Below are 25956 nucleotides of genomic sequence, written 5' to 3' on the forward strand. Positions count from 1 at the left end.
GAGTGGTCACCATGCCTCAACCTACAAACAGAGGAGATGCCCAATGCCACCCCAGCGTTGCCAGGTAAGGGCTCTGCCTCTGACTGTGGTTTTTGAGAGGGGACACAGTTGCCTGGGCACCACTAGCCCGTTGCAGTGCCTTCGTGTAATTGAGAAACAGGGGCTCCTCCTTCTGGGTACAGGCAGCCCACCCCAGAGCTCTTAGTGTGGCAAGGGGACACGGGGACATCCCAGCCTGCCCTGCCTCCTACATCACCAGCTCTTGCACAGCAGCCAGGACAACTGCACTCTGTGAGTTACTCTGCACCAAAGTCACCTCTAAGAGATCAAGCTCCCTCTGCTTCCTGTCTTATTTGGGGGTAACCAAAGGGATGCTTCATGTCTCGACTTTGTGAATTTGGGTTTCCTTCCACGATCTGTTTTCTCTTCCCTGGAACATTCCTCTCTAGGCGTTGCAGCTTGGCACACACCATGTGTTCCAGCTGAGTGTGGGAGAATTGGGCAGATAAAAATCAGTTCGGTTGTAAGTTTAATCTCACATCTCTCAACTTGTCATGGGTTGAAATTTTTAATCGATGGTTGCCAGTTGCCACTCTTCTAGTCCATTGACCCCTAGCTCCTGGCCAGGACCTGTGGAGTCCGTGCGTGCCCTGCCCGTTTCCCTCTGCTGGGCAGAGGCCTTGGCAAGCTGCAAGAGGAGCTCCATTCTTTTCTCACAGGCTTCATGGCCATCCTATTTCACTTTTGAAGAAAAGCTGCTGTCAGGAGCTATTACAGACACCTTCCTGAACTTCCCCTAGCTCTTGCCCTTGCTGGCTCCCTGCGGAGGTGCCCCAAGAGCACCTCCCAGCTTTCCCATCCTCCAAAGAGTCTCTCGATTTTCCTTCTCTGTTTTGATTTTGGCCTGAAATGTCTGTCTCCTCTCTCTCATCCTTGCATAGTGCTCTTGCTTGGGGCTGCTATGCTGCATCTTGGGACTCCTGGGAGTTTTTTTGTTTTTTTTTTTAATTTTGTTGGAGAGTTTCATCAAACCACCCCTCCAGATTTTCACACAATGCTCTGTCTCTAGCCATCATAGGGGATCTGGACCCTTTTCAAGAGAATTTTTGAGAAGTTTACATGTTAAAGATATTATCTTTCTTAGAAACCTCCCTAATTGCTCATTTTTATTTTAAAAATGTAATACTTCAGAACTATGTGTATTTTATGACATAAACTCTAGGGTCATAATGCAGACCATAGTCGCTGTGGAGAAGAGGGATAGTTCTTATAACATAATTTATGATTTTGTTAACATTCTCCTTGAACCTATTTATGTTTTCAAACACATATACTAAAATTTTACTTATTTGAGAGCAATTAATCTTCTTGATCAGTGTTCCAGACCCTGACTAGATCTTCTGAGCCATGTTTATTAATGAACCTGGCAGCAGATTCACTGTAAGTTTGTTTTGAGGCCAGATAATTATTGTTGTTTTTAAGAAATCCTAAAGTGTAATTTCCACAATAGAATTTTCTTTTTCTTTTTTGTTCATTGATATAATGTGCCAGCCATCCAGAAAAACGTCTGACACATAGTGGGTTTTCAATAATTATTTGCTAAATGGATGAATGATAAAATCTAGTCATTCTTTATTTTTTTTTTCATTCTTTTTTTATTTTGCTTTTTTTTTAAGCTCTGTAGAGCTGTGAGGATGGTTTCACAAGCAAACGATATGTTTTGGGTTATTTTTTTTCTCTGAATGCAATGCCTTACAATGAAAGTCATGTACTACTTTTCAAAGCTACCCATCAGCTTGTGTATCTTTCCTGGAGTTAATTGCTTTTGCTTTAGAATTTTGGCTTGAAAAGGCTTTAAAAATGTCATCATCATTGCTTACTTTTTCTTTTCGGTAATTTATCAGAAACAAAAACAAAAGCAAACCCCCAAATCTTTCCTAGCCTAGATCCCTAAGAGAAACCAAATATTTATACTGATCCAGAAATATATCTATTATCTATATCCTTCATTTCTTTTCTAGAAACTGATTTTTAGAACATGACAAAACATTTTTGTTGCTACTCAATTTTTAAAGTTGCTTTTACCTACCTATAATCTTAGTCAAGTTTTCATATGTGTCTTTATTCAGGGAAGCAAGATTTGTCCGTACAGAAAGTTTTCTTTCTACAGTTTAAATTTACTTTCATACTAGTGGATCTATATCATGAAATTCCACTACTGACAGATAAAGTCTTTGACTTTCTTATATGGCTCTTCTTGTTAATTAACATATGATTAGTAGTCCACATGTCTCTTTCATCATGGCGAACATATTTTGAAGAAGATTCCTAAATTTTCCCTCAAATTCCTTCAGAATCTTTGGGTGAATCCCAGTTTTTTTGTTTATGTGTAGCTATACAGCCAGACTTAGAATAGATCCTCCGTGTGCTTGCACTTGGACTTAGGTGTTAAGAAACACCCAAAGTCTTTAACAGGAAAGTCGAAAATCAAGTTTCTTAACTCTGAACAGCCATCTGCTTGTTCTTTTAATTTTTTAAGTTTTTATTTTAATTCCAGTTTGTTAACATATGGTGTTATATTAGTTTCAGTTGTACGATATAGTGATTCAACACTTCCATACTCAGCTTTTGCATTGCACCGATAGTCTCACTGCCGTCTAGCTGGTTTTTGCCTGTCGGGTACTTAAATACATTGTATATTATTATCATTTATTAAGCCTCATAATTTGGACCAAGTTGGCTCATGTTTATTCTTGAATGCTTTAAATTGAGTTCCTATTGTACCCATGGATATCTTTACTAAAGGAAAAGACCTTACACTCTGATGATACGTTAAACAGCAAAAGCAAAATATAGAAGTTCATATACCCCTAAACCCAATTTACAAAAAAAGTGTGTATAAAGAAGATATTTATTCCAAAGTCTATTCTAAGTTTTCTGCATTAAAGTTGTAGTCTTAAATAATTATTATAAAAAATACTTATTACAAAGATTAAAGTACTCATTATTCATATTTATTTCTTAAGCATTGTTGAGACTTGACTTCATTAGCTATTCATACTTTTTTAGCATGAATGCATATTTTTAAACAATTTTTTTTCATTTACAAAACTTAATTCTTTCCCCTGGAGATATATGATTTCATCTTTCTACAAATAGTCTGACCAATTTTTTTATTTTCCAAATCTCACTGGAATTCTGAATCTACTTGTGTTGTGATCTCCATTACACAGTCAACCACGCACAATTACTTCCTGTACCAGTTCCTGATTTTTTTTTTTTTTTTAGTTCTTCAGGACCTCATCTTGTATATGACCCTTTCTTTTCTTATTGTTTTTTTTTTCCCCTTTTAAATCTTACTTGTTATGGGAAAAAAGAACTACTTTTTAAAAGATCTACCTCTACCAGTGTCACTATGATTTATTCTAATGCTTCACCTTTGTACACATAATCCTTGCTCAATGGAAAGTAAGAGTTAAAATTTCATCTCTGGCAAATGATTTCATCTCTGTGAACCTCAGTTTCCTCAGCTGTAAGACAAGGAAGGCAGTTCTGAACTCAGGAGGGACTGCTATGTATTGAATGAGATAAAGCATATACAGTGTTGAGTGCAATGCCGGGCTCAATATACACCGTCATCCCCATGACTAGCCCGGCTAGGCCGACTTTATGTTTGTCTTATTTCAACAGGTGTCCCTGAGTGAGGGTGAATGTCATGTCTTTAGTGGAATGCTACTGTTTCTCATCCTTCCTGTCATCACTCATAAAAACAGTCACCTCACCTACCCTTTTGTCCCTGTTTTTACTGCAGAATGCTACCTTGCCTTTGAAGATTTTCCTTTTTCCACTGGATCTCTGAAACACCAGCTGTCTGCGAGTTTTACTCCTGCTGCCATGTATATTCTGACCTACTCAGTTTTAGTAATTCCTATTCTGGTCTCGTGTGTGTGTGTGCGTGTGTGTGTGTGTGTGTGTGTGTGTAGTTGCATTTATACAAATACTAGAGTTGCTCTAATGTCAATCCTGAAAAGAAGTGTGAAGAACAAAACCCAATTTTATATCAAATAATAAAATTGTTTTGTTTTGCTGGTTTCCCACATAATCACGACCCTTGATGATTCCCATCTTAATTCAATAGTTTGATACTTTGTAAAAACAAAGAGAAGCCAGTGTTGTTTTCTTTTTTCCATTTCACCTACAGATAAATAATCCATTCTCGATACTCAGAAATGAGTAGACAAGGTCCATATAACTTTAGAGCTTTTACATCTAAAAATAATACTGTGATAAAAACTCATTTTAAGCACCTGTAATATTCTCTGATGTCAAAGGTCATATCCTTATGTAGAAAAAAATGTAATTCATGAAAGAACAAAATCCCTTTTAGGCACATTTCTTTCTTTTCAAAACTCATCCAAAATAATGAGGGCAGTCTTGGTTGATTTTGAAGGTTATTGGGCCTTACACAAAGAAGTTTTACAGAAATATTTGTGGAATTAAATGAGAAAAAAGTCTTTCTGAGAATTCTCATATTATAGAAGCCTACTTCTACACATTTCCAAAAGTAGGCTTCTACAATATGAAAAGTTCAACAGAACCTGTGTATTTATTCTAAGTCTACATGGAGGTCAAATGCCAGCTATTACAGAGCAAAGGTGAAGAAATTCAAAGTTTGGTGGTTTTGTTTGGTTTTGTTGAGTGTGTATGTTTGTTTGTTTGTTTGTTTGTTTGTTTCTTTCTTTCTTTCTTTCTTTCTTTCCTAACTGGGTTTTAAATATTATGGCGAAAATAGCTCATTTGTTCTTCTGGAAGGGCTGGAACAGACCATCAAAGTAATATGATTTGTACAAATGTTCTTCCTCTGTATTCTTTTTACAAAAGTAAAACAAGACACCTAATCATCTTTGCTTTGTTTTGGTTTGCACAAATTTCACAAATCTCAAAGAAGATTTATTGGCCTATGTCTTAGTGTCTGCTATATAATGAAATGCTAATTTCATTTTTATAAAATGATTCCAACATTGAGCATAAGATATGTGTCAAATCAGATTTTATTTTTATTTTATTTTAAAATAATTTCAAACTTGCCAAACATGTATAAGTATACAAAGTTCTTTCTACTCCTGTGTCATTCAGAAATGAATTACCACTGGATGATTTAGCGTGCATTTCTTACAACCAAGGACATTCTTCTAGGTAACTACAAGATAATCACCTATCCAGGAAGAAAACCTTTTCCTCTACCCATTTAGGTTCAGTATCAGGGGCCTGCTAATTTAACTGACAAAGGCTGCTTATCATTAATTAATATACATTTATTAATCTTTTTATTAGCACAGTGGTTCACAGAAGTGAGTGAAACTTAAAGAAGCAGTTAGATTTGTGAGCCTATCTATACTTCTTAACAAAGGCAAGAGGGTGTGAGCATCAGGGGAAGATAAATTGTAGAGAAGTGAGTAGGAAATATAAGGGGGAACCAATGGTATAAGGTCCAGTTTAGTCACATTTGTTTATGCTGATTAATCTCCATGCTGGCTCTCCATCACTGTGGATAAAAGTCTCTCTTCTCATCCTGGTACAGGAGAGGGATGAAATTTATGCCACCTTCACAAAGGGAAATGTATGCTGTCTTTTTAGGGAGATCAGGGGAGGGCAGAGAAGTTCTTCCTGTGTTTGTCTCCACTAAATTGCCTTCAGCTTAAAATCATCCTATGTCAAAGTGATATAAAATGCCACACATCAGAATCAGAAAATGAACATTGGCACAATACTACCATCTAATCCTCAAACCCACTCAGTTTTTTGCCAATTGTCCTCTTCATACCCCTCTCATAGAAAAAAGGATGCAATCCAGGATCATACATTGCATTTATTTTTCATGATTTTAAGCCTCTTTCAATCTGAGATAGTTCCCCGATCTTTGCTTGTCAAGTTCATGACTTGACACTTTCTAGGCCTGATAGTCAATAGAATGCCTCTCAGTCGGCTTTCAGCTAATGTCCCTCATAATTAGATTCAGATTATGCATTTTGGACAATAATGGCAAAGGTGTGAAGCTGTGTGCATTTAATGTATCCCATCAGATGATCACAGTTTGGATTTTTCTCATTACAGGTAATTTCAACCTTGATAATTTGACTAAGGTGGTGCTTGCCAAAATTCTCTAATGTAAAGTTTTTCTTTAGTATTTCCTCCAGTAGTCACTAAATATTGGGGAGGGAGATTTCATAAAATTATACAAATATTCCATTCTTCATAAAAATTTTAGCCACGAGTTTTAGCATCCATTGATATTTATTTGAATTGTTACTGTGATGACTGCCAAATATTGGTTTTCTAACACCATAATTTCTTCTGTATCTTTTAGTAGGCATTCCAATGTAAACACTTCTCCTGTCCCCATTCATGTTTATTTTAAAATTTGTATAAGTATAAATTAATAAGTTTCTATTTTAATGAGTTGTAATGCACTCTTATCATTATTTATGTAATGCTAAAATTGTCCTACTTGTTTTTTAAAGATTTTTATTTATTTACTTATTTGAGAGAGAGAGAGAGAGAGCTAGGGGAGGAACAGAGGGAGAGAGACAAGCAGACTCCGTGCTGAATGTAGAGCCCAATGCAGGGCTTGATCCCTTGACCTTGAGATCATGATCTGAAACAAAATCAAGAGTAGGACATTCAACCGACTGAGCCACCTAGGAGCCCCTCAAAACTGTCCCATTTTTAAGCAATCTTTTGAATACTTCCTAATTTCTGGCACAAAAAGGAATTACAGGTTCATCAATTTTACTTTCGTATGAACATTACCAAAAAAAAAAAAAAAGTGAATATGGACTATTGCAATCTTTAATAAACCAACTTACTAGTATAGGAAGAAATCTATTTGGTGTAAATCTATTACATAAATGTTAAACAATGACTGCAACTTAAAAAACAAACACCCCCCCCCCCAAAAAAAAACAAATTTACTAAAAAAGAAACACAATTTTAATTTAAAAATTTTTAAAGAAAATAAACAGATGAACTACGATTATTACACATGCGTACACTACACATCTCTCCTCTCTTTCTCTCCAACTCTCTTCCTCAAAATTCAAAATGAAAATGTGAGCAACCTCAGAAACTAGTTTCTACCTGAACTGAATGCAGAGTGCCCTCTAGAGGCTTCATTCAATCAGTGCAGTATTTCCAACCGCGGAGGAACCTACTTAAATTTCTATTGGTTTTCAGACACAGTTCTCATTAAATACTTAGGATCATTCTACACGTAATAATAACTGACTATGAGTTGATTCAGCATATTGGGTACTGCCTGCAAGAAAACTAATGCAAGGGATCAGTTTGCGACCTTTGGTAACACCGTTATGAAATCTCAAATTTCTCACACAATGAATGTGTTAGTAGCTTATTCCATTATTTCCTCAACATCCGTAGACAGACCAGCGTGGATTCCAGTGAGCCATCTGCCTCACTTGCCAGTCTTCGCTTGGCTCTGCATCTCCCTGTGCTGTTTGCTGCTGCAAACCCACAGACTGCTCATAAACTAAGACCAAGAATGGCAACCATGTCTTGAAACTCCAAAACAGATGTGAAAAAAAAAAAATCACATTTAAACTGATATAGTTTACATAGATATTATTTAATGGCCAATTAAGTAGAAAGGTAAATTATTTTATTATAAAGTTTTTATACGGCTCTTGAGTTTACAGTGTCTAAATTACTTAATACTTCAGATATAGATTTAAAAAAAAAGATTTTATTTATTTATTTATTTATTTATTTATTTATTTATTTATTTATTTCGGAGAAAGAGAGTGAGAGAGAGAGAGATCAAAAACAGGAGAAAAGTGCAGAGGGAGAAGCAGGGTCCCCGCTAAACAGGGAGACTGATGTGAGGCTCCCTCCCAGGACCCCGGAATAATGACCTGAGCCAGAGCGGACTTTAACCATCTGAGCCACCCAGGCAGCCTACCTCATATATAGATATTAAAAGCATGTCTTTCTCATCTACTTTGCTATAATTTAAAATAATTTTAATGAGATAATTTTACCAATAGCTGTTCCTTTATTTTTTTTTTTAAGATTTTATTTATTTATTCATGAGAGAGAGAGGCAGAGACACAGGCAGAGGGAGAAGCAGGCCCCATGCAGGGAGCCTGACACAGGGCTCGATCCCAGGTCTCCAGGATCATGCCCTGGACTGAAGGTGGCAACTAAACCGCTGAGCCACCCGAGCTGCCCAAGCTGTTCCTTTAAAATAGAAAGTCCTTTCAAACATGTGTCCCAATGAAATTCAGCTCTAATAATATGAATTTAAGAGAATAGTTTTAAGATGACATTGTTTTATTGTTTGGTGGTCACTCTTACCTAAATACATAGTCAAGAAACATCATTGAGGTACAAAGAATATTATAATTATTAGATATGACTCCAAATTTAGTCTTCCAGTCTTCCTAGTCACACATTAGTATTGTGTAGAGATTTGAGAGATACATTTTCAGAAGTTAAAGGAAAATGAGTGTCAATGCAAGACCGGTTACATCAGATGAAAATACCAGGCCTAACTTTTCTCCTTTGCTTTTTTGAGACAGACTCAAGAGTACAATATATCATTTAATGTTCCTGTTGAAATTCTTATTTCCAAGAACATTATAAGGGAGGAAAATTCCTTCTGCTGACCATTTTAGGTCTCGGCTGGGTCTCTGTCACAAAAGACTGCTTGCAAGAGGAAAACATACAAATGTTTCTGTGATATGGGAGCACTTGTGTGGAAAGGACGATCCAAAGAAATGGCAAAACCTAAATGCTTTTCTACTAGGTGTAACAGAGAGAAGCTGCTGTGGGAAATGTAAAATGTATGGTGAGGCTAAAGGAAAAGCAGAATTATTTCAACAAGATCTGTTTGTGCAGAATTCTCTCAGTCTTCCTGTCCTTGGTAATAAGAATGTTCCTTTTCTCCTAGTAGAAAGAGGACATCTTTCAAATGGAGTCTTATCTCCTGTTTTCAGGAAGAGAAAAGATCTGGATGCTTTTCTTACATCTGCTGTTTTTCAAGTGACTTTAACTCAAAAGTAATCCTTATGCTGAAGTGGCATATTTTGGACTGGAATAGTCGCCCACCCTTCAGCATTAACAATAAAATATATACTTTTTCTGTGCATGTATATCTAGTTTAATTTTATTCTCTTCCTGATGTTTATCAATAAATCAATATGAGTAGATTTATACTACAGAACACTGGTTCCAAAGCACTGACTAGGTGATGCAAATGTTGGAATAAGTGCCAAGGTTTTCTTGACTTAAAAAGGAAGGTTTAACTTGTTCGTAATGCTGGTTAGGAACTATGTTTCCTATCACTTCAATCTTTTTTTTTTTTAAGATTTTATTTATTTATTCCTGAGAGACACAGAGAGAGGCAGAGACATAGGCAGAGGGAGAAGCAGGCTTCTCCACAGGGAGCCTGATCCCTGGATCACGCCCTGAGCCTAAGGGAGAGACGTTCAACTGCTGAGCCACCCAGGCGTCCCTCCTATCATCTCATCCTTTAAGATTATTCACTTTTTATAGTCTGATTCTTCAGGAGAATGGAATTTTAAATAAACAGAACACAACCTTGGTGATAGTATCCTATATTAAAACAAAAAGAACAACAAAAATACCAAGGAATTTACCCCCTTATTGATTCACAAAGCTATTAAGCTAGCTTCTTCCTGTATCCCTGTCAAAGGGTACATTTTGTGTTATTTAAAACTCTGCAATAAATGATAGACAGAATAGCAATGTTTGCATAACTTCTTCATCTTTCTCCCTTTCCTCTCCTAGGATCTTTGCTCCCTGGAGTAGAGAAACTCACATTTTGACGTGCTGTGCTCTTCTGGGCTAAGCCTGCTCATGATGAGATCTAAGATGGTGTCATTTTCCTCTTATATTAAAACTCAGAGAGAGTGTTAGGAGACAATTGTGCTTAATACTTGCCTTCAGATAAGGTTTTATCCTTATTTATATTTCTTCTCAAGTATTGATCTGACTGTGAGTTTAATTCCAGGGAACAGGAAGGGACTTCCCAACTCAGAAATACCTCCTGAGCCCTGCCTACTGATACCTGAAACTACACTTTGTAACAGAAAGGTGTGTCCCTGTCAAGATACTCTTAGCCGTTAAGCTTTTGTCAGCTCCTTTTCTCAGAGGCAGATGTATTGACATGAAAAGGGAAGAAGTAACAGATATCACGGGGACTAAAAATGCATCTAAAAAAAAGACAGAGAAACAGCCTGCACATGACTTTCTAATATAAGCCCCATCTTCAGGACTATCTTTTACCTTTGTTGATTTTAGTCGTAGTTGTTCTCTTATCTAATATTTTAATAATCCTGGCCAGGATCTGGACATAGAAGGATAAGCAAGCTAAACCTGTCCCTGCCTCCAGAGGTTTATAATCTGACGGAGAATACATGCAAGTAAGCACACAATAACAATAAAGCATAATGAGCTTTGTAATCAGAGAAATACAGGTTGCTAAGGAGATACATAGTTGGACTATCTCATGCAATCTAGGATTCAGTTTCTGTCCCATATTTAAGGTGAGAACCATCGAGTGGCTAACATGAAGCCAAGCAAAAGGCCAATGTATGCATGTGTTGAATATCTTCTGACACTACATCATCCCATCTTGGTCTGTCATTCTGCCCTTGTGAATGAGAGTGTTGCGGAACAGCTCCAATGAAGAGGCCAGCTCAGTAGGATAACTGTAGGAGGATGTGGTTTCTGCATAGCTTCACTCATTGGTACCCTTTTGTGGTCTGACCAGCACCTGCAGCTGCTCTGTAGCTCTGCTCCAACCTGGCTCCTCTGCCCGCATGTTCCTCCCAGGTGCAGCCACAGGAGCTTTGGCTTGGGTATGTGACACATCAGTTCAGCAACCTGGCATATTTCAAAAGCAGAGAGGAGAAGGACAAGGGCTCAGCCAGGAATGCAAATTGAGGGCTGTAGCAGAGTCCATGTGTATAAGAAATAACCCCATCCTCTGGGCTTTCATATCAGATATTCCAAGACCATTTTTGGACACTTAGTTAAATTATTAAACCACACAGTTTTGGGTAAAACTTTAAAAATATTCACTCTTGCCTCAGGCCAATACAACTTTAAAAATTCTCTGAGCAAAACTTTTCTCTTCTATTACCTTCTTAAGCCACAACTATTAAAGTTCCCAATTACTAAAATAATCAAGACACCATGACTTACTCATCTAAACACATATACACAAGGTAATTTCTTTATTGAGGTATTTGTTTCTCTCCAAATTGGCCACGAACATAAGTAGAGTACTAATCATAATAACAAAAAGTAAAACCTAAAAAGTTTCTCCTTGATTATAGTCTTTTAGACAACATGTCTCTTTTTTGGGTCACCAAAGATTACAATTCCTGGACTTTGAACATTTGGAAGCATTTCTATTATAGAAGAACCAGCTATCGAATTTCCTTGTCTTATATTTGCAAATGTGCTTTGTTCTCCAAAATCTTCCCTAAAAGGTCTTGGCTTAGGATGTAAGATCAAAGCATAAAATGTGACCTTGGCAGCAGGCTGGGAGGAAATGTGGACATTTGAAGTGGGCGAGTGTGTGGAGGAAGGAAGAACATTAATTCTTGCCCTGGCTTTGCAATCTGTCATTTAACCCCTCTGAGCCTCATTTTTCTGTGTTCTAATGCAGGAGATGAATTAAATGAATTTGTCTTGTCCATTGGGTAAAATTATGTTCTTCGGGAATTTACACTACTTGCCAATACCAATGATGCAACCATAGCATGTAAGCATAAAAACCAAGTCTGATGGGTTCCATGCTCACCCTGAGTCATTATCAGCAACTAGAAATTTGATAGTTTTAGAGTATAAATATGCAGTGATGTTAACATCATTGCACAAAAAGTTAAAAACATGACCGCCATTTAATATAAAATGAACCTCTGTTCATGGTTTTAATTCAACTCATTAATTAATGATATCCAAAAAGATAAGAAGGCATATTCAAAGAACATTTGAGGACCTGGGTAATTATGGGCAATTTAATAAAAGAATGTCAGAATAAGATGGTTAGATTAAACACTAGTTAATACCCTATAAGGAAGGAAACCATAATCTTTGAGACTATCTTTTCTACTAGGGAGGATTCTACAAATGAAAAATATCTAGGCACTAATCAAATATTAAAATTTAAATAAATAATTCTTTGATGAGCCTATTATACCATGGCATTCAAAGACATGCTACATCCTTTGTTTTATTGGATAATTTTTTGAAGGCTTCTGTACTGGAGACTCTCAAATATGTAACAGAAGTCTGACAGCTCCAAATATACCTGAAACTCATTCACCTCTCTCCCTATTTGCTCTGATTGCCCGCTGGGTGAATCATTATTTCCTGATGGTAACCTAGGGAAAATCAACTCACACGACATACATAATTTAGGGAAATTAAAAAAAAAAAAACAAAACTTCATTGTCACATTGAATTAACTTATTATCCTACTGGTAAAATCGAATTCATACTAATACCATTTTTATTTACTTTCTATGCTCGTTTGTTTTTGTAAGTGAAAGGTAGGAATGAGGGATAATAATGTAGGAGATTTATATTCATGTAATTTTAAAATAAACTATGAATAGAAGTCGAGGCCTAGCAGGAATTTATTAGACTTCACTGAGTTCTGTCGTGCTCACCTCAGAGAACTCTGATTTTAATAATATTGTCTCTGTAATTCTCTGCTCACTTGCAATTTTGCAAGTCAAAAAAAATTTTAGTAATAGGGTTTAAGTGAAAGAGGCATTTATGAATTTCTGTAATTTCTTCATGATTAAAAAAAGCAATTAAAGCGTCCCCTTAGAGAAAGCCATGCTGAGATTTTATTTTACAATGGTCACTCATGACAATAACTTAAGTTGGGTCAGCGATTTTCAGCTTTTGGGGGGAAGTCAAGAACTTACTAAAAACTATAGGTTTTTAGGAAAAGACAGTGAGCATATAACACATATATTATTTTATATTTAATTTTATTTGGGAATGATCCATGGACCTCTGCATCCCATCCATGTAGGGGATGAATTCACAACTTAGGGGTGCCTGAGTGGCTTAGTTGGCTAAGCATTTGCCAAGGACCCTGGGATTGAGCCAGCGACGGGCTCCTGCTGTAGGGAGCCTGCTTCTCCCTCTCCTCCCTGCTCTTGCTCTCTCACTAGCTCTTCACTATCTCTGCCTCTCTTTCTCTCTCTCTCTCTCCAATAAATAAATAAAATCTTTAAAAAAAAAAAAAAGAACTCACAACTTAGAAAAATAAGGAACCACACAAAAGGCCATATGTGGGACACCTGATCCTCATAGCTTTCCTTCTAAGGCTCTCCTAAGATGTGACTTTATAAATCAGCTACATTTCAGTTTGGATACCAGTAGGTTGTTTTCTTTGAAGCTGAAGCAGACATACCCAGCAAGATGGGAAACCTAAACCAGATTATTTGAGGATAACATAGCACTCATCTAGTCTTGCTGTATTGACAATTCCTAAAATCATGAGCAGCCAAATGTAGAGTAAAACATCATGGGTTTCAGAGTGCATCCTTATTCTGCTTCTTATAAGTCAAAAGACCTTAGAAAGGTTCTTCCTTCCTTCCTTCCTTCCTTCCTTCCTTCCTTCCTTCCTTCCTTCCTTCCTTCCTCCCTCCCTCCCTCCCTCCCTCTCCCTCTCCCTCTCTTTCTCTTTCTTCTTTCTTTCTTCCTTTCTTCCTTCCTTTCTTTCCTTTCTTTCTTTCTTTCTTTCTTTCTTTCTTTCTTTCTTTCTTTCTTTCTTTCTTTCTTTCTTTCTTTCTTCTTTCTCTTTCTCTTTCTTCTTTTCTTTCAAGATTTCATTTGTTTATTTTAGAGAGAAAAAGAGAGCACGTGAGTAGGGGGAGGCATACTGGGAGAGGGAGAGGCAGAAAAATCTCAAGTAGAGTCTGCACTGAGTGCAGAGTCAGACACTGGGCTCAGTCTCAAGACCTTGAGATCACGACTCAAGCTGAAACCAAGAGTCAGGCGCTCAACCAACTGGGCACCATCACCACCAACACCACCACCACCCTCACCCTCACTCCTCCCCCCACCCACCTCCAGAATTTATTTCTTTTAAAAAATTATTTATTTATTTCAGACAGAGAGAAGAGCAAGGCAGAGAGCACAAGCAGAGATGAGGGGCAGCAGGAAGAGAGACAAGCAGACTCTCTTCTGAGCAGGGAGCCCAATAGGGGGCTCAATCTCAGAAACCCGTAATCATGACCTGAGCTGAAGGCAGATGCTTACCTGCCTGAGCTATCCAGGTGTCCCTAGGTACTTGTTCCTTAAGGCTCAATTTTCTCACCTGGAAAATAAGGGTGATTAAGGAGCAGGGCCCAGAATATAGGTCTTTGGAGCCATAAACCTCACCTAATCAGCTGGGTAGAAGCAGGAAACAGATCCAAAGGTGAGGATATTATTTACCCAGTAACACTAATGCAAAGTCATGTAGAATTTGTTCTATTTGTATGTAAAATCTTGATACAGTGTTATTATTTTACCTCTACTCTAGACTTTGAGTCAAAATATTATATTAAGACTATAACTATGTTGTATGCCTCTCCATTGTCAGATTGTTGAGCTTTATAGAAAAGAAATAAACCTCGGTAAGTACTATTCTCTTTTGTGGAATTAATCTAAGGCCGGTTGAAATTCATGAACTAGGGAATCCCTGGGTGGCTCAGCGGTTTAGCGCCTGCCTTTGGCCCAGAGCGTGATCCTGGAGTCCCGGGATCAAGTCCCGCATCGGGCTCCTGGCATGGGGCCTGCTTCTCCCTCTGCCTGTGTCTCTGCCTCTCTCTCCCTCTCTCTGTGTCTATCATGAATAAAAAAAAAAAAAAAAACACACTCCGAAGTATTATAAACAACATTTAAAAAAAAAAGAAATTCATGAACTATAATAAATTTCACTAATTAAAAAAAATATATAAAAATATTTGTCCAGGAAATTCTTATATTAAAGAATAAGAGATTTGCTAAGAATATTGTAAACCAAAATAGGCAACTTGGCTATCTTTTTTACCCAAAGTGTGACTAAACCTTTTGCTTATTTTAGGAACCAAACTGAATTTTTTGGGTGTTTTTTAAATTATTTTTCTTTTTAGCAATATACTAATATACTATATATACTACTTTCCAAAATCATTTATTAGGATGTTTAGTAAGTGGGCCAGACTCTCAGAGTAATAACAGTGCTCTCAATTATATACCATGTCTTGCACTGTGCTAATGCTTGTACATATGTTATCACAAATCCCACCCATAGTGTCGCAATGTAATAGTATTTCTCTCTTTTTATAAAGCCACACCAATAAGGTTCATATAAGTTAAGGGACTTACCCTAAGTCCCATCATTAGTTTCAATTCTTAAGGCTTATTTTCTACTTTCCACTGCATCTAATGCTTCTTTCAGAAGCTTCATACATAAGTTCTGAGACATACTAATTATAGTGACAACAATGCCATAACAATGACAATGAGAAATGAGCTCAAGTCCTCAGGGAGGTATGATCTTTGGAGTTCCACCCCTCCTGTGTTTTTCAGTTCCCTACTGGGGTCCTGAGTGCTCAAGCACTGTTCCTGCCACAGTGATCAACACTGACACCCACTGTCTCCATATAAGTGACTAGAAGCTCCTTGCCTCTAGTCACCACCACATGGTTCTCTTCCTCTTTGCTGTCATTTCTCTTCTTTTTTCAGTGGTCAAAGTCACCACAGTGTGGACTTGTTCTTAACCCCACTCTTAAGAGAGGGAACAGGATCCCTGCTCAGAAGCAAAACTTTTACTCATTTGTCCAAATGAAAAAGGAAAGGGTGGCTACTGACCTTTAAGCATGTTCACCATTAAAGTTGAGACAGTATGAGAATGATCATGGCATATGATTGTTTTTGTGAAAAGTGAATACCCTGCAATAGTGAATACTCACTGAATTCTTGTTAAACATTGAAGAATGCACATAATTCAACTATAAAAGAACAAGGCAGGAGTGCCTGGGTGGCTCAGTCAGTTAAGTGTCTAACTCTTGATCTCAACTCAGGTCTCAATCTCAGGGTTGTAAGCTAAAGTCCCAACGTGGAGCCTACATAAAAAACAAAATCAAAAACAAACAAACAAAAAACAAGGCGACCATGAAGACAATAGTAACTAAACTCGTGTATCCACTTTAAGGCTGCCATTACTGTTTCCTTGCTTTATGATTTATGTCTCAATTTTATCAGTCTTATGAGTTTGAGGTTATTTGCATACACTTTAAATAAGCATCTAATTTAATGGTTAGATTTGAGTTAAATTTCATCATGGAGTCACATTTATTTAATGACAAATATTTATTGAGTTCATACTATGTGCCAAGGAGCAGAACAGTGAATAAAAACAAAGAGACAGTAAACAAAAGAAATCAAAATAATAGAAAATTCTAAGAAAATAAAACAGAATTAAGAGACACTACTGATGGGTATGAAAAAGCTATTTCAGATGTGTTAGTCAGCAGAGGCTTTCTTTCTTTTTTCCTTTTTAAAGACTTTATTTATTTATTCATGAGAGACACAGAGAGAGAGAGAAAGAGAGAGAGGCTGAGACACCGGCAGAGGGAGAAGCAGGCTCCATGCAAGAAGCCCGATGCAGGACTCGATCCCAGGACTCCAGGATCACATCCTGGGCCAAAGGCAGGAGCTAAACTGCTGAGCCACCCAGGGATCCCCAGAGGCTTTCTTGATAAAGTGACATTTGAGGCAGGACAGTGTGGAGCAGGTCATATGGAGGTAATAGCAAACACCAAGGCCCCAGAGTGGGCATCATGCTTAGCATGGTCTGTATACTGTGATGAAGCAAGTGTGCCCAGAAGGAAAAAAAAAAAAAAAAAAAACAAGCAGGAGGGAAATAGAAGGTGAGCTCAGAAGCATAGCAAGAGAGCTAGATCATCTTGGGGTTTGGAAGTTGTAATGGGTCATACCAAAGTGGTGATCCTGTCTGGGGTTTGAAATAGCTCAGTAACATGTTTGCCACAGACAGATGTTGTACCAGAAGGTATTGCGAGCCTGTGGCAGGCAAGTCTGTTTCAGAAAAAGTGGTCTATTCCAATCCCAGGGCTAATTAAAAATCTAGTTAATCTGAATGAGTTGAGGCAATTTTCAAAGGAATTTTGCAAGTCTTCTCAGAGGATTGTAGGAAGCCATTACAGACTCAATGTCATGCATATGCAACAGTTTGGGCCATGAAGAATTTTACAGTACACCCAATAGCTTGTAACACACAGTGACATCATATGGGGGGGGGGGGCATAAGGTACAGACATTTCACAGCCTGAAATAATGAATAAATATAAATATGAAGGTCAAGGTATATTATTTAGGGATTTTATATCACAAATAACAGGAACCAAGCAGAGCTAGATCATATTAAAAAAAAAAAAAAAAAAAAGATTGAGGTAGTTCATTATAAAGACATGGAGTGGCTCCCAGAATATAAGAGTAGGAAGGCAGGATGCCTTAGAAAGGAATTATTCAGGAATGGAAACTTGTCAAGACTCTCTTCATCTCACAGCCCTGCATTTTCCTACCCATATGCTTCATTCTTAACTCTGCACATAGAAGAGAATCTCTTGGCTGGAATCAGTTGTTTTCTCATGATCAGTTATAACCAAAGAAGTGAGGTCAAGAAGTGACAACAAGCATAGCTTGTTTCAGAGCCTGCTCCTGAAAGTCACTCTCAAAGAAGGTAGTGAGTTGGGCAAGCAAGCCATGCAACCTCTGCCACATTGGTCTACAATTAGATTATCCATCTGTATGTTTATTTTATGTGCAGATGACTTGGGAAAGTATTCCTAAAAGATCTCCTACCCTAATCCAAGGAGTTATTTTTAAGGGATGAGAAATGATAAGGCAGGCAAAAAATATATGTAAAGAAAAGTCACACAATGTATGCATTTTTCTTATGAATTATGTTTTTAGTGAGAAAATTTCTCTATCATGTCACTATGATGCAACAGGACAGAAAAATGGACTTAAGTCAGAAAATCTGATTTAAATCTTGGCATTATTAACTAATGGTTGTGGGGATGTGAGTAATTCATTCTCATTCTCAGATAAATGATGCAGTTGGACTAGATTCTTCTTAAGGTAGATACTCTTTGACTCTAACATAGTATTTCCATTTGGTAGCAAATAATTGCTTAAGCATTTGTTCTTAGGTTAATTATAAACATACAGCAAAAATGGCTAAGAGACAAATTCTACATCATCATTTATAATAGACAAGACATGGAAACTACCTAACTGTCCATCAGTGATGAACAGACAAAGAAGTCATGGCATATATATTATATATATATATATATATATATATATATATATATATATATATATATATTAGAATATAATTCAGCCATAAAAAAGGAAATGCATCCACTTGTGACAACATGGATGGACCTTAAAACATTATTGCTAAGTGAAATAAGTCAAACAGAGAAAAACACTGTATGTACTATCTTACTTATATATGCAATCTAACAACAAAACAAAAAAACACAAAACGAGAAAACCCCCACCAAACTCTCCGAAAAAGAGATCAGATTTGTGGTTACCCCAGGGGGGAGGGGAGCACCAATTGGAGGAAGGTGGTCAAAAGATACAAACCTTCAGTTATGAGATAAATAAGTACTAGAGATATGATGCACAACAAGATGACTAGAGCTAACACTGCTGTAGGGTATATGGGAAAATTAAGAGTGATCCTAAGAGTTCTCATCACAAGGAGAAACGTTTCTTTCTTTTCTTTTTATTGCATCTATATGAGAAGATGGATGTTAGCTGACCCTATTGTGGTAATCGTTTCACAACATATGTAAATCAAACTTTCATGCCGTATGCCCTAAAAGTATACAGTAATATATGCCAATCATTTCTCAATAGAACTGGAGGGGAAAAAAACAAAACACACACACCCACCCATAGACACTATACATTTGTGTTTGCTCTTGACCTTGCTAATGTTTGACTTTGCATAAATTAGTATTTTAGTTAATTTTCTAAACCCAAATTTGCTTATCTGTAAAATGCAGGTATGGGTGACTACTTCAATAGATTGTTGTGCCACTGAATAAGAAATTGCAAGTCACCCGAGTTCACCATGAGTGCTCAATTCTGGTCATTGTTATCAGGCTGTGAAAATGCTTAAATTTGTCTTAAACTATATCACTTTGTATAAATGTGCAAGGAAGTGAAAATTAAACTCCAGTATTCCTTAAAGTGCTCTAATGGCATGGACTAATGAATACAAAATGAGATTAGAGATCCGAAGATTCTAGAGAGGTACTCTATAGGGATAACACCTCCATGCCATTGAAAACTCATTGTACCCTTAAACAATTTTTAATTGGCTTTGTAAAATGTGCCTTTCCCATTTCCCCCTGGGCAGATGTGAGAGCATGGAGTTGGACAATAAAATCCGAGATCTGATCGAGAGGAATGCTTCTCCCAATCATAAAGGGGCCACCCCAGGAGCCACAGCAGGTCAAAGAAATTCATGTTCTCTAAAGGTAAGAAACCACCCTTCTTTCTACATTTTCTCAAAATGTGTGTTCACCCAGAAGAATTTATGGGGACAGTCCCCAAATCATTTACAGTAATGTACTTCCTTGATGACTGAGAGGATAAAGTCAACCACTATAAAACCTCTCTTACACAGTCACTTCCTGTTACTGAGGAAACCCTTCAGCAGAAACACTTTCCCATTCAAAGTGTGATACCAGGCAGGCAAGTGTTGCTATAGGGAAGTGAGGACACACTCATGCTGTGAAAAAGAATGTTAAATAGAGCAACATCTCTTTTGTGGGGGAGGGAATCATCCAATTTGTGTAAACCATCTTACCTTGCGTTATAAAATCAGTACAATTCATTGTTATTTATTTATTCATTCATTCATTAATTCATTTATTAAGATTTTATTTATTTGAGTGAGAGAGCACAAGCAGGAGGAATGGCAGAGGGAGAGGGAGAAGGAGGGAGGGAGTCCAATGTGGGGCTTGATCCCAGGACCCTAGTATCGTGACCTGAACTGAAGACGGATGCTTAATTGACTGAGCTACCCAGGGACCCCACATTGTCCATTTTTTAAAGAAAAAACAGGCTTTCCAGATAAAAGGAGCTATCTGACTTTGAATTTTTGTTTCAGGATATTTGTCTATGGTGCTTCATGGAAGCAAATAAAATTCAAAGATAAGGTTAAGCTAGGAATTTTGTGGATGACTTTCTTGAAACGCATCATAAATAACAACACGAATTCAAGCTCTGTAGCCCCCCTGATTACAAACCATCTCTAATGATCTTTTCCAAAAAATCTAAATATAAATAATTTTGAGAGTATGGCTGACAATTTAAAAAATGTACATAACTTCTACTTCATTTCTTATTTCTAAAGTAATTCATGTTCATTGTGGAAAAGTTATACTAAGCAGAGACAACTATAAAAACCCTGTAGAGACAGATTTCCTGTGGAGTTAATGAAGCTTGAATCCCATAAACAAATATTTACTTATGTACCTATGTTGCATTCATACACTTATATCTTTTTCTCTTAATGGAGGCCCTGGAATTGAATAAGGTATAAACTTCAAACCCCACTCAACATAGATCTCTCTCTGAAATCTCCTCTTGGCCCACCAGTCCCAGAGAGCATCTCTTAGCATTTGAGGTCTCTCTGTTTCTCTCTTTTTGTCACACACACACACACACTCACCAGCACATACTCAGTTTGTTGAACCTACCTTTTTTCACTTTAAAAATATGTTGCAGATATTCTTATGCCTCTTTTAATAAGAGGCATTTAATAATACATTTAATAAACACAGAATTGTGTGTGTTCGATATCTACATATGTTTTCCTGTTTAGAAACTCACTTCTTCCTGAAAAAATAGTATCTATTTTTTTAAAAGATTTCTTTATTTATTTTAGAGAGAGAAAGAGAGAGAGCACAAGTGGGGGGAAAGGCAGAAGGAGAATCCTCAAGCGGACACTCTGCTGAAGTGAGGTTCAATCTCACAAGCCTGAGATCACGACTTGAGCCTAAATCAAAAGTCAGACACTTAACCAACTGAGTCACCAAGATGCCACAAGTAGCATCTATTTTTAAAGTAAGAATGTCTGTGGATGATTAGAGCCACGGAGGGCTTATTTCTCCACTTCTCATCTCATCCCCTCCTCCCAACCCTCATATACACACCTCTAACTCCCAGTTAAGTCCTTCCTCTTTCATAGAACTGTATGCTTTTCTCAAGTGGCCTCCTTGTCTACCTAACAATGGGATTTTGAATCCCCTCCAGTATTCTGATCCTCATATGTTCTGATCTTCAGCCCCCAAGACCCATTTGCTCATGACTGACTTCTTCCCAACTCTGTTCATTTTATCTTCTGGATTCCTCCTTAGATGATAAAAACCTCTTCTACATCCCCATTGTCATCCTCTTGGTAATTAATTTCCTCTATTTGGGGGACTTAACCAAAACTTGATCTGTCTTTAAGATACTGCTTTTCCCATCATTTCCCTGATGAAATTTGCTTATTTTCCTACACACCACACATCCAGGTAAAGGATTGCACATTTCCTTGTGAAGTGTGAGATAAAAAACATCTAGAAAAAGTGATGTGAGATCCAGTGTTTAAGGAAGTTGGAGAAGATATGGCATGGGCAGTGGGAGACAGAAGAAAGGAATGAAATTCCAATGAGTTCTTAAGACCTGTGAGAACAGCATTGAGCTTGGCCACCACCTCTTGATGATAAGACCAATCCCTACATGGTATTTGGGCAGCTATGTCTTCAATATCGTCATCACCACTTGCCAGCTTAAAATGTGTTCAGCACTCCTCCACTTTTAAACATATGTGAGATCCCACATTATTTTATGGTTAATGTTCTAACTTATTCTTGCACATCACAGCCAAGTTTATTGGTCAGGGCATCCAAAGCTTTTTGCCCGCTTATCACATCACTAATAAGCTCACCTTGATAAATCCAACAGTCATTTTGCAGCTGATTTTTCACTTGTCCTCTCATATGAATTTGATGCTATTTACTAACCTTTTAAAAATGTCTCCATCAACAGCTATAAAATCAATCTCTCATCCTCCCCCTGCCTCATACACACTTTTTTTTCTCTGATCTTTCCTATTCACCTTCACTGGCTTCATTTACGTAACATGCCTGTGTATTATCAGTGTAACCCAGGCATCTACATGTAGTCCTTGTCTTATTTAACTACAAAATATATGCCAATAGCTCTAACTTTCACTGTAAGTTCCTGTAACATGGAGTTCTTTTCTACATGCACATCAATTTAACTCAGTAGTTTCTTTTCCTTTTTTTTTGTATATTTTTTTATTGGAGTTCGATTTGCCAACGTACAGTATAACACCGAGTGCTCAGTAGTTTCAAAAGTGAATTCAACATCTTTCCTGCTAAAACTGCTTGTTTCTTCCCTTCTACATTTCCTACATTAGTTAATGGATCATTATTAACTCAGTGATCCAAATTTGGGTATAATCCTAGATTCCTCCAGGGCTATCAAGCTGCTTAATTCCAGGAGGCATTCATAGAACAATGCCAGCCTTCAGGTTCTTGCCTTTCCTACCTTCATAAAATCTTTGGACTTCATTTCTTTCCCTTCATTCTTACTATCGTGCTGTGGTTTAGACTTATTATCTCTTCCCTAGACTATTGCTGGGAGGTGCCTAACTGGTTGCCCATCTTAAGTTTTCCTCCACACCAACTCATATTTACCAATATGGATCTTGTTTAATGTACAAGTGCTTAGAACTTAAGCATAGACTCCCTTACTTACATCATAAAGTCCAAATGCCTTGGCTTGATATTTAAAATCCTCCAGAGTCTAGTCTCTGCCTACATTTAAAATAAAACAGTAGGAAGAGAATCTAATATTTATTGATCAATTAACAAAACAAGTATGGAGGTATTTTACATTATGTTTGATATCTATAACAACACTTACATATTACTGTCTTTATCCTCATTTTCCAAATGAAGGAACTAAGGTTATAAAAATTTTAAAATGTTACCTAATTCACAAAGTTGTAAAGTTCTAGTCTTAAAATAGGAAGCCAAGCTTGTGCATATTTTTCTTACAGTGTCATGCTGCCTTTTGCATCTCCTGCCACTTTCTAAAATGCACTTTGTGCTCTAGCCACCCCATAATCCCTTAGCAGACCATGTAGTTTCATATGCTATGAATTTTCACATGCTGTTTATTTATTTTTTTAAAAATAAATTTATTTTTTATTGGTGTTCAATTTGCCAACATACAGAATAACACCCAATGCTCATACATGCTGTTTATTTTTTGTGGAAACCTTCACCTCCTATTTGATGAACTGTCTGTTATGCCAATTCAAACCTTTCATGATACTTTTCATCTCCCTCTCTAGTCCCACAGAATAGCTCAAGCCCCTTCTGCTCTGTCCTAAACCTTTACCTTTATAGTTCATTCATAGGCTTTATCATGTTGGTTTTATAATCCTTTATGTATAGATATGTCATCACCACCAGTCATGAACTTCTTAAGGATGGGATATAAAATGTCACATAAAGGTATGAAGTGTCACAATATAGGGTTTTTTTTAGAAGGCACCTATATTAAACAACATGTTTGATCTATGGTAAAGCTAGATTTACAATCAGATTATCTCTAGTATCCCTCCACAAGTAATTCTCAAAGTTTGCGGGGGAATCTTGAATGTATACTCATAAACCCAGAGTCTCATCTGTTGTGTGGAAAGCACCATTTGTTCTTGTTCATTAGGGTCACCTAAAACTATTGATTGTTAATGATTGTCAGATGGTTACCTATCACTGCAGCTTCCAGATGTCAGTTTATCACCCTTGGCAATGCCGTTGTGGTACTACTCACTGTGCTGTGTATGTCTAAAATGGGATGTGTACCCCAGGGCCCCAAATACACATAAACACTACTGCTGTCTCTACTTGAGTGGAGAAACGTTTTCTTTCCCAATTTTAGCTATACTCGTTTCCAATGCTACCTTACACATCCAGTGTTTCACAGAGATATATGTAATAGTCTTTGATTCCCACTTTTGGGGTTTTAGCTACCATCTACTGAGTGACCATTTTGGACCAGCACTTTGAAAAGCATTTCTATACATTAGCCCATTTAATCTTTACCCTTGTGTAGATGGGAAAACTGAGGTTCAGTGAGTCTAAAGGATTTTCTCATGGTCTTAAAACTGGACCTAAACCCAGTTCTGTCTGACTTGAGTTGCACCTTCTCCTCTTGATTCCCTCTCCCTCACATAAGAGTCATTTGGCAACTGGGCCATAACTCAAGTTGGTATCAAGAATGATGTTATTGTCAGGGCAACCCCTCCTCTATGGGCTGAAAGCATCATCCTTGTATGGAGCTACTGTGATAAAGCAAAGCTGGGGGCTCTACCTGCCTCCCTACCCTCTGCCCTGAGGGCTCAGGAAAGTCATTTTCCTTCCTGGAAAACCAAGATGTTGTCCAGACAAGAATCCCCCTTTGTTCCTGCCCCAGTTTCTAGGTATTCAGAAAGAGCTGCACTCCCCTCCTCCTACTGCAGGGGCCACTGGACAACATGGTTTCTTGGGCAAATTCCCTTTTTCTGGCTCCATGCTGTGAAGGAGGAGCTGCAGAGCAGGGTTTGGGAGTGGGGAAACTCTTTCTTGTGGCTTTCACCTTACTTTTATCTTCTCAAACAGTGTTTCAGACCCAGAAGGGAGCATAACCCTCCCATTTCATGAACAGGAAACAGATATCAAAGAGCAGAACTTTGGACACAGTTCTTGCAGATTCTATCTGAGCCACTTCAGGGTCCCAGCACTCCTGTCACCTTTTTGTCATTCTCTGGCCTAAGACAGGGTCAGAATGTGTGAACCTTCCCCAATAAAATGTTTGACAAAGACAAACAAAACCAAACAAACAAACAAACAAACCCCAAAACCCCTGTGCTTTACTCTTTGAGAAAAGTTTCCCAGGAACAACCCCTGGGAGTCTCTCTGTATCCCAGTAGACTTCAAGCATAACTCCCTCAATTGTCGTCTAAAGGTATCTTCAAATATTTGACTGCTTGAGTGAACACAGTGTAGTTTCCAGTTGGAAACCTCAGCTGAATTACTATTTACCCAATAGCAGTCTACAGGAGGGAATCCTACATTCAAAACAAAACAAAAACCTTTACATTCTCATTGACATATTGATAGAACTGAAAAAAAGTATAATAAAATTTCTTTTTGGTGTAAGACAAAAGTGAAAAGTGAGCCAATGACAGACTGTGGGAAGTGTCTTTCGTTTTCCACTGAATGAAGTAACCATAAGAACGGTACAGTAGACTCCCTTTCCAGGAGCAGAAAATTAATTTATTTATAACTTAATGAGATGGGAAAAGTGTAGCTGAATGAAAGAGATATGATTTAATGAAAGGGCCTGAGACATGTCAAGTTCCCTTTTTTGCTCAACCACTTTTGCCAAGAATAAGTAAAGAGGGAGAAATACTATAAGAGAAAATGAACAAACTGACTCATTGGTGTGAGGAAATGGAAAAGATTATTGATGAACATGAGGAACTCCATCAGTAGGAGAGCATTCTTTAAGATTCTGGGAGAGTTGAAGTAGACTGTTGGCAAACAAAGAGCATTAAAAGTCTTATAGACAGAAGAAAAATAGTTGCCTAAATGAGGGGCGCTTAGGTGGCTCAGTCAGTTAAGCCTCCAACTCTTGGTTTCAGCTCAGGTCGTGATCTCATAAGTCATGAGATCAAGCCCCAAGTGGGCAGGGGGCTCTGTGCTCTGTGGGGAGTCTACTTGAGATTCTCTCCCTCAGCCCTGCCCTCAA

The 25956-nt window shown here is 37.6% G+C and overlaps 1 protein-coding gene across 2 annotated transcripts in view; it reads left to right on the plus strand.

Annotated features, from left to right (window-relative positions):
* Positions 1 to 25956, plus strand: part of TNIP3 (TNFAIP3 interacting protein 3) — a 102950-nt gene that overhangs the window by 32591 nt on the left and 44403 nt on the right. For both annotated transcript variants that reach the window (XM_038564764.1, XM_038564765.1), the window contains exon 3: positions 19496 to 19616. In XM_038564764.1, coding sequence (XP_038420692.1) covers positions 19496 to 19616 — 121 coding nt within the window. The remainder of the gene's footprint in view (positions 1 to 19495; positions 19617 to 25956) is intronic.

Source organism: Canis lupus, chromosome 19, assembly GCF_011100685.1.
Source record: "Canis lupus familiaris isolate Mischka breed German Shepherd chromosome 19, alternate assembly UU_Cfam_GSD_1.0, whole genome shotgun sequence".
NCBI lineage: Eukaryota > Metazoa > Chordata > Mammalia > Carnivora > Canidae > Canis > Canis lupus.